This window comes from Ictalurus punctatus, chromosome 4 (genome assembly GCF_001660625.3).
Source record: "Ictalurus punctatus breed USDA103 chromosome 4, Coco_2.0, whole genome shotgun sequence".
Taxonomy (NCBI): domain Eukaryota; kingdom Metazoa; phylum Chordata; class Actinopteri; order Siluriformes; family Ictaluridae; genus Ictalurus; species Ictalurus punctatus.
The window spans coordinates 13,665,256-13,675,395 of record NC_071284.1 but is presented as its reverse complement, the minus strand read 5'-3'; the positions used below and the strand labels follow the sequence as shown (position 1 = coordinate 13,675,395).

General features: G+C 40.3%; 1 protein-coding gene across 1 annotated transcript; it reads right to left on the bottom strand.

Moving 5' to 3' along the window:
* Window positions 1–4,193: 4,193 nt before the first annotated feature.
* On the bottom strand, window positions 4,194–9,399 carry kbtbd4 (kelch repeat and BTB (POZ) domain containing 4). The gene is made up of 5 exons (XM_017465841.3): window positions 9,256–9,399; window positions 7,880–8,371; window positions 7,661–7,802; window positions 5,857–5,963; window positions 4,194–5,663 (listed from the first exon to the last, which is right to left on the bottom strand). The coding sequence occupies exons 2-5, from the start codon at window positions 8,339–8,341 to the stop codon at window positions 4,803–4,805; spliced, it is 1,572 nt and encodes a 523-aa protein (XP_017321330.1). The 5' UTR covers window positions 8,342–8,371; window positions 9,256–9,399; the 3' UTR covers window positions 4,194–4,802.
* Window positions 9,400–10,140: the final 741 nt, after the last annotated feature.

Below are 10,140 nucleotides of genomic sequence, written 5' to 3'. Positions count from 1 at the left end.
TAAGTACCAGTATAAAACACTGTAGCTGAACTGCAATGTTATACGGAGAAGGGAAGTTAAATCTTACTAAGGGTTGTAAATTGAGGAAATGCCATAGAGGTTGGGTCAAACGGGTTACTTTCTATTCCAGGAGCCTGCCAAGTCATGTGATCAGCAACAATTTGTGGCTAACAAGGAAAAGCAACAAATGCCTAAACAAAGAGATTAGAAGCAACAGAGCACAATTATGTCATTATTCTAACTATGTACATTTTTTACAAGTACTTTTTCATTTCACTTTTGTCAAAACAACAAGCTGTACTGTGTATTGATTATATTTCACAAACAAAGTGTCTTAGTAAGACCACAACCAGAACAGCTTCACTATACCTTGGCAATGATTCTACAAGTCTCTGTAATACCAATCTTCCAAAAGCTATTTGATGATGATGGTGAAGAGTATTGCTTAACACATCTATCCAAAATCTCCCATAGGTGCTGAACTGGATTGAGATCTGGTGACTGCAAAGGCCATAAAATATGATTTAAATCATTTTCAAACCATATTATAAACACTCTTTGCCTGTGGATTGGGGCATTGATGTCATCCTGAAAGAGAAATGAAATGTTTCATGTATAGTCAATACATATTCCTTATCAGCGGTCATCTAACCCCTGCATTGTAAACAGCAGAGTACAAGCCTGTGTACAGACATTTTAGGGGCAGCCTCCAGCCCCAACTCACTCATACACCATTACACTAATCCTACCCTTATTTTATCACAGTGCCATTCATAATCACACACACTGCTCGTAACATGTCACGCCCTGTTTAAACGCTAGTGAATCACAGTATTCCTTGAAGAAGACAGCTTTAATATTTAAATATCCATAGTTGGGAAGGAACTGGTCACCCAATAATGATAAAGAACGAGGCAATCCAATTCAGACCTAATTCCTGCATTCCTGAGTTAAGAGGAGGCCATATAAAACAGAGTCTAGATTTACTTTTTTATTATTTTTTTATTATTAGATTTTATAGTGTGTTTAACAATTGACATATAGACAAAGCAGCTTTACAGAAATCTGGCTATAGATTTAGATCCTTAACAAGTCATTTTTTTGCAAATAAAAACTCCCTGAAACAACACACAGAAGAAACTTTGAGAGGAACCAGACTCAAAAGGGAACCCATCTTCTTCAGGGTGACACCAGATGGCCCAATTCTAAGTCATTACTCACACAATTGGATGCTATAAAATCAAACAGCGCTAAGTGTGTGGAAAGGATCTTCAGCATGAGTATCAGGGTCTTCACCCGAGTCTTTGGGGACATCCCTGTAAGAGAAGAAGGCTTACTAGTTTCCAGTGAGTATGCAGAGGTGCTCAAAACGAGATGTGCAAGAATAAGTATGTATAACACAAGTATGCACTAACACATCATTTACTTGAGAACATTTATCTTACTTGTATTACTATGCAACAGGAGATGGTGCAGAAAGGAAACTTTCAGATATCGTGATTTGCTGTTGTAACCGTGATGTGTCATCATCTTAAGGCATTATAGACACTGGCAAATAAAATATCGTGAGAGCAAGAGGGTTCTTTCATAACAAAGGTTCTGTGCTTTAATAGAGCAGACAGAAACAAGACTGAAATATAAAACCTTCTCTTCACCCATCCCTCAGATGTGTTTGTTTAGATTTTTCAGCGTAACACTTATAAAACCAACTCTACCCTTACATTCTCCTCCTGCATTAAAACTCCTCCAGTACTCTGGCTCTCACCTCCATATACCTCAAGACTTAAAGGGAACAACGTTAGTCTATAAAGTTGGTTTTCTGCTCTGGCATTGTACAGTTTGTTCTTAATTCTCCCGAGGCTTGAAAAACGTCCACATGGACGCTGTATACGGGAAATGTAGTGTGAATGCAGAGAAGTTTTGAAAACGTCTGGGTAAATTGTTTTTTTATTACATTTAATGCATTTAAAGTGTTACGTCACTGCGATTCTTTTACACTCAGTGCAGCCAGCTGGCTAGTAGCTCTCAAACACAAATGGAGAGAAGCATAATCCCGATTTGTTAGGGTTGTGTTTGTCACCATAGCAGCTGGCAGGCAATAAATTGTGGTTAAACAAACCAAGCGAGGCATTTTTAAAATGATATGGAGGAATTACGATGACGACTTTGTTTACCCTTGATGAGCAACATTACAGTGCAATTACTGTGCAGAACACATTACTTAATATGCATATAATCAGCTGCGCTGTGTGTGTGTGTGTGTGTGTGTGTTTATGTTAAGCACCCATGAATAAGCATTACGAACCATCACAAAATACTTTAGGGCGTTCAAACCCGAAATCCCTTCTCCTGTGCGACGGGAGACACTTTACGCAAGAGACATAAAATATAAACAATGCACATGCACAAATAACTTTACATGTTCTACTACTGCTCAGAACTTTTACACCATCAATATTACTGTGCAAGAGAGCTTGCTGTGTAGCGTTCAGTTTTTACTGCAGGGGTGTCAAACATGCTGCCTGATAAATCGCATAAATTCAAATGAATTTATCATCTGTGCTGTTAGTTCAAATCATCTTGTGGACTGAAACTGAAAGATAAAAAAGCTAGCCTCTGCTACACCACTAGGGAGCAAAATTGAGTAATAAATTCAGAGGCATAAACTCGGTTACTAACCAAGCGTGGTAATGTAATGATATGTAATCCCTCATTAGCAAGCTAAAACTTTTACTCTGTAACCATATGTCTTTTTCAGGGGTGGAAAATACCAGAGTAATTGGACTTCATTAGTATACTTAAGTATTTTTTGGGGTATTTATACTTTACTTGAGTATTACTGAAATTGCATACTTCTACTCATATTTAACTGACTCCTTCAATTTTTATTTAAACCTTCAACAAACTGGTCCTTCCTTAGTAAAATGTTTGAATATGCTGGTGTGGGAAAGACTCATAAAATGAGGATTCATCTTTGCCTCTCTAGAAAGCATGGACTTTCTACATCATGCTTTAAATTTCATTTGAAAAAGCATGATGAGGTAACGTAGCCTACTTTTCTTTGCTTATACCAAGTTAGAAAATCATTGATTCCAGTGGAGAAAAAACTGGCTAGAAAGCAAGGCAAATGGTAAACATTGGTTGTACTATACTGGTTAATTACATGATATTTTACTTCTGATTAATTCATTAACAAACTACATAGCATTAGTCATGCATGACCGGTAAACCTACTGAAAGTGAATTAAGGGTTTTTTTTTTTTGGCAAAATGGTATATTTGCTTATTACAGTTTTTTTATAAGTAATACAAGTAACTTTTGACATGAAAACGTTAACAGTTTCATCAGTAAAAAACTAAACACGTTTACTTTTTAATTAATCAAGTACAATGAAAAGTAGCACTTTTTTTTTTACGTTCACTTGAGTACATTTGTGTTGGAATACTTCGACATTATCTGCACTTTCACTGAAGTATAATTTCTCAGTACTTTTTCCACCCCTGCTATTTCCAAAATTTCACAAAAAGAATAATAAAAGCAGTCACACATTGTTGTTTTTTTGTTGTTGTTGGTAAATACCACTTAAGTCCATGTCAAGTCCAGGTTGTAACCCTACGAAATGAGGAAGAATTGAAGCTGGTGAATAATTATGTAAGGCACTGTGTGTATGTATATGTTCATGTGTGTGTGTGTGTGTGTGTGTGTATATACACACACACACACACACACACACACACACACACACACACACACACACACACACACACAAGCAGAAGCCACACCTGAGTCTAATGATTAAACAGGTGGGATCAGGTGTGGCTTCTGCTTGGCTGGAATGAAAACCTGCATTCACATAAGTTGAAATGATTGATTTTTTTTTTCTGTAGTAATTTCAGTCTGATCATAAATGCTGGTTAATGAACACGTTGAAGAGGAGCTGTGGCTGGTGTGCTAAAGGGATTATTTCCAACCTACCTGACATCAGACCAAGTGTAACGTGGACCACTGCCTAAAATGAGTTTGACACCCCTGTATTGGTTTATACAGCCTGATGACTAGAGCTAGCTTGTAATGCTGCACTCAGAAGCCTTCGAACTGTGGGCTCATGTGAGCTTTACAACACTGCAGACTGCACAAAATCTTTGACATACACAATCACTGTCAACTATTCAAATTACCCAGCATACTTATAATTGAATAAAGGGCCCTTGTTTATTACAATTAGGAGTAAGAATGATGACCAAGCATCAGTTTTGCACTGTACATCTTACTAAAGATTATACCGAAAGAAGTGACCTGATCAGTGGTCCGTACTCTTACTCCAGGACAGTTGATAAGAGCAGGTCATGACATTCTAGTGTCAGTAATAAGACCATAAGGTGGTTTGTTTTTACTGCTCATAATATAGTCCTTGTGAAACTAGACACTGAACGGTAGGTCTACATCGCCACAGTAGAGTTGAAACAGTTGAAAATTCAAATTCTGCATGGCTTTTCAACACTGCATTGTGAGCACAAGTGAATAAACGATCAAGATATAAACACTGACTTGTGCTAGCACGATACAGTGGCCAGTGGAGGCACTGGACTATTGATCGGAAAATTCAGAGTTCGAATTCCAATGCTGTCAAACTGTCACTGCTGGACCCTTGATCAAGGCCCTTAAGCCTTATCTGCTCAGCTCAATTGTAAGTCGCCTTGAATAAAAGCATCTGCCAAATGAGTAACTGAAAATACAAATTCTTCAGCATCACAGCAAATGTCCTATGGTCCACAATTCCCCGTGAAAATGGCACTTAAACATCAGGCCAGAACAAACTGCCAGTTTGTGAGAAGGATTTTAATCCCTTTGATAACGGACACAACGGATGTAGCTGGGTTCAGCTTGAGCGTGTCGGCATCGCCTTTCTTGCATTTGTCCCGGAAGACATAAATACAGCCGTTGCAGCTGGCCACCTTCCAGAGCGAGGGCACGCAGCTCCACACCTCTGGGAAGCGCAGGCGTGTGAAGCTGTCCAGCAGCGGGTTGTAGCACACGAGCGAGTCACCCTCGGCCACCACGAAGATCAGGTCCTTGTGGGCGGCGGCGTGCATGCGGCCAGCAAAGGGCAGCACGTACGGCTTGGTGCGGCACTTCTGCGCTGCTGTGTCAAAACACTGGATAAGGCGGGACGGTCTGGTAAAAAAGTCGGCATCGTTCTCTTCTCCACCCAGAAGGTAGATGATGCCGTCGAGGTGGACCCCTGCAGCACCGGACACAGCTGTATCCAGCTTGCTGGTCTCTGTCCACGTGTTGGCACGCACTGTGTAGTAGACGACGCCGTTGGACAGCGTGTCCTGAAGCGTCTTGCCCCCCAGTGAATAGATGGCATCCTCAGAGGCTATGGACACCAACGCGTGGTGCAGGCGGTCACGAGGCAGTGGCGCACACCGCTCCCAATCCATCGTGCGCATATTACACTTCCACATCCGTCGTGGGATGGAGCCGCCTACCACATACAGGTCGCCTCCATGTTTGCAGGCCGCTGTGATCTGATGGCACAAGCTATTCTGGCCACTCACACTGATGGCATCATCATCGGCACAGTGAAGCGACACAGCCAGCGAGTGCGTCCGGGTCTCCTCCTTGCCTATAAGATAGATGTGTACATTCTCTCCAATTTCCTGAAACAGAACGGACCCAGATTTTAAAAGACATTGCTTTCTTAGTTGCTCTTACAGTCATTCAATAAACCTTGTGTTACGTGTGCTTCGTGGTTTACTGCCTAAAAAACATTACGTTTGTTGATATGATATGATATATGATATGATATGATATGATATATACACATACATACACACACACCAAACATGATACCTTTAGGCTATCAGAGAGCATATCTGCAAACTCCTCTCGTTCAACTTTGTTGTGGTTTATCCAAGACTCGATTGCTGCAGTTGGATTTTGGGAACTTGGAACACCATCTAAGTTAGAAGCAAGACGTTAATGTAGTCAGTGTGATACTGTGCTTCAATAACGAGTCCCATGACTGAGAGCTACTCATTTCACTACACATTACAAACCAGAGTAAAATACAGTAAAGTGCAGCAACATGCAGTCACCATGTTGGTGTGTTGCCCACTAGCAGATTATCCAAACTACACAGACCATTCCATAGTAAATAAGGAGAGGGGAAGGAAAACAAATGTAGATAAATGGAGTTACCTTTATAAGAAAAGCCATTGTGAAGAAGAAGGAAAACTAACAAAGGATATTGAACATATACATTTCTGTGAGAACTGACTATATTCCATTGTACAATGACACATTTCAAAGTGTTACATAGATATTTGCACAATGATACATTCAGTCAGGTCCATAAGTATTTGAACAGTGACAACTTTCTAAATTGCCATAGCACTACCTCCACATTTTTGACAGACGCAGAATGTTTTGGATAATGGCCCTTCCTTTCCTTCTCCATACTCTTCTCTTCCCATCATTCTGGTACAAGTTAATCAGAACTGGTCAGGCTTTAAAAATTTTTTTTTTTTTAGCAAAGTCTAATCTGGCCTTTCTGTTCTTGAGTGTTACCAGTGGTTTCATTCTTGAGGTAAAAAGTCTGCATTTACATTCATGAAGGCGTCTCTTGATTGCAGACTTTGACGACAACAACTATCTTGACTTGACTAGATGTTGTGAAGGTTTTCTTCAACAAGGAAAGAATTCTGCAATCATCCACTTTCGTCGTTTTCTGTGGCCTTCCAGGCGTTTTGGTGTTGCTGAGCTCGGCCGAGCATTCCTTCTTTTTAAGAATGTACCAGATTGTTGGTTTGGCCACTCGTAAAGTTCCTGCTATGTCTGTGATAGGTCAGTTTTGGGTTTCTCAGCGCAATGATGGCTTCCTTCACTTCCATGGACACATCCATGAATCGAATATTGAGAATTCAACACTTGTAATCAACTCCAGACCTTTTTAATCTCCTACATTTACCATGAAATAATGAGGAAACAGGCCACACCTAGCCATGAAACTGCTTATTAATCGACTGTCCCAATTACATTAGACTGTGAAAATAAAGGGACCCTGTGTCGCTGTCCAAATACTTATGGACTTGACTGTATTTGCAGTGCGATATAGATCTTTACACCGTGAAACAGTGTATAGCTTCCGAATTCATTTCAAGCTAGAGTGCAAGATGTCCACTATGGTTAATGAGAGCCACAGATCTGGATGAAAAACTGTTCATGGAGTGTTGTTTTTTTGGCTTTTATGGTTCAGAATCTTCTACTGGAGGGAATTGGATGGAAAGAATTGTGTCCAGGGTGGGAGGAATCAACTATAATCTTGCCAGCAAACTTCATAAACCAGCTGTCGCAAATGTCCTGAAGCGAGTGAAAACACTTCAGCCCACTGATGAAATTCTAACCAAAAACTTTCTGCCTTTTTGTTTAGTGCAAAAACAGGATATGACTCATCACCAGACATATAATCAAAGACAGAACCAAAGACAAAGTTAGCCCGCCCAAGTACGCACTATTTTTCAATAGTCTGTATTATTACACAATTAGCTTGTCATATTTCTGTGGTAAATTATGTTACTTCATTCTTTGCTTTTTTTTGTTGGAATGGTTTGTCCACACCTGAAAGCAAAACATTTTTCAGTCCTACACCACCCACCTTTGATGATGTCGATGAGGAGACGTAAAGGGAGGTTGAGGAACTCCTCTGTCTGGTGCAGCTGTACCAGATGAATTTTAGCACAGTGTTTAGCTGCTGTATAGAGCTCCTGGTCACTGTGTCTGTCTGCCAACCACATCACCTAAAACAGAGATCTGAATTAGCCAGTGCTACTGCTTTTTGAGGTTTGGAGCAGTTGAACAGTTCTCCTCGACTCACCTGAAGACAGTTCTTAACATCCACAGTTCGTGAGAGGAAGCGGGAGCACTCCTCAAACAGCGCCGTGAGCTGGTACATGTCAGCCATTTCGTAGGTGTCTTGCAGGTCTTCCACCTGTAGCTTGATGGTGCCGTGGTAGATGTAATCCACCAGCAGCTGAAAGACAGGTGCGCTGACATCTTTCAGCTCGATGTGGCGATCGTGAGTTTCTCGGAGGTTCGAGGTGAACATGGACCTGAAGAAGCTGCTCTGGGCCGAAAGGACTAGGCGATGCAGGAGGAACTCTCTGCCTTCCACAGTGATGGTGACATCTGCAAACAAGCCATCCTCCAAACACAGGTCCATAATGCTCTTGACAACACGGCTGGAATGCGAACGGTCTGTAAACGTGTAGCCCTGGAAGTAGTTCTCCTCTATAGAGGAAGCACCCACGTTGAGGCCTCCGTCATCACACGACTCCATGGCATCAGATGTGGGCTGCAGCTGTCTAGTCTGGTGGAAACATTACAGACCACATATACATCTACTCGTCTGGATAAATAAATGAAAGCCACAGATCACAGAGAAAACTCCAAAATTGCATTAGGTTTGACTTTGTTAAAATTTTCTTAGTGTTGACTGAATAAAAAAAAAACAAAAAAACAAACATTTCTCACGGGGTTAAGACCAGTACAGTCTAATAAAACATGTTTCAATGATAATGGATTCTGGCAGAAGGTACATATTCTTTTTTGTGTGTGTGTGTGTGTCTCTGTGTGTATGCATAGTGCCCTGCAATGGACCTGAGTGTGTATTCTTGCCAGCTCCACCACAACCCTGAGCAGGATAAAATGGCTACTAAAGATCAATCAATCACCTCAGTAACTAACAGTACAACGAGAAAACACAGAATTACAGCTGATTTAATTATGCATTATTCATTGTGGAAATGCTTCTCCAGCAAGTACAGCCTGTGATCTATCTGCTTCTTCAACAGGTGCTTATATATGAGAAGCAAGTCATGTGTGTGAGGTGACACAGATTTTCGACTTACTGTAACACACACACACACACACACACACACACACACACACGGGCCAAGCAAACTTTACTTCCTGTGCTAGCTGATATATACTAGATTAGTCACACCAGCAGCTCAGAAGCACACAAACCAGTGAAACGTAAATAATTACCTCGTCTTTCATTATATTAAGTTCATTAGCTACACTCATGTCTGCTTGCCCACTATTACATACCTAGCTGTTACATACCTAGCTACCACTGACTAGCCAGTAAAAAAAAGCAGCTAACGCTAGCTGTAGTTCGTCAAATAAATTCTTGTAGCTCAATAATACATGAAATAAACACGTTAATATTTGTAAAACAGTTTAGCGTACTTGCGGGGTTATTCACTTTTCAGTTGCAACTAGCCAGCTCTCCAATGAAGCGTGTTTTCATTAGCCATATCTTGCATGCTACATGTTGATATAAGGGACAGACAGAGAACCCGGCTGTGTTTTTGCAGCTCACTGCTGCCACGTTGCGGTGGAGGCCAGTCATTGCAGCAACATCAGCACTAGCAGTTCTTTATTAACAGACCCTGGTGCTTTCGTTTGTTTCATGCATTGAGTATCAGGATTGCTTTTAAGATTTTACAGCTAAAATAGTGGACGTGTTTAATATATGCACCTGGAAAACAATCCAAATATACAACTGAGGGCCCAAGGTAGTCCTGGGATTTTAAATCACAACCTGGTGTCTGTCACTAGAAGAGAGTCTTCATTTAAAGAAATAATCCAGTTACACTGTTTCAAGAGTCTACTCGTGTTTAATTGCTAATGTATATGAAACAAGCATAGCCTAATATCTAAAAAAAAAGTTGGTTGTGGTTAAGGCACCAATAATTATGCAAACAGATTACAAGATATCACTAGTTAAATATCATGGTGTGTATATGTATATAGCTCCCTTGAGCACAGTGAGGCATGGTGGTGGTAGCATCCTGAGTTACCCTTGGCCTCTATAGTATATATTGATAAAGTGTAATCAATATGTGTAACTAACATTTGCATATGTTAGTAAAGTACAATCAATATGTATGAACAACATTTAGAATTAAGAAGCATAAGCTAATAATCAATATTAGTTAACATGCATAATTTATATGTGTAATCAATATTTTAGAAGCATAAAACACTTTCTAATCAAGTTATATTTTAAGTGTGTACTGAGTTACATGAATTCTGTCTTACCGCACAGTAGTTGTTTTTCTGTACCATCTT

Coding starts and splice junctions, on each gene's coding strand:
- kbtbd4 (XM_017465841.3), bottom strand. CDS start 8,341: ATGGAGTCGTGTGATGACGGAGGCCTCAACGTGGGTGCTTCCTCTATA. Junction 5,964..7,660: donor CCTCATCGACATCATCAAAG/GTGGGTGGTGTA, acceptor CTTCTAACTTAG/ATGGTGTTCCAAGTTCCCAA. Junction 5,664..5,856: donor TGCTCTCTGATAGCCTAAAG/GTATCATGTTTG, acceptor GTTCTGTTTCAG/GAAATTGGAGAGAATGTACA.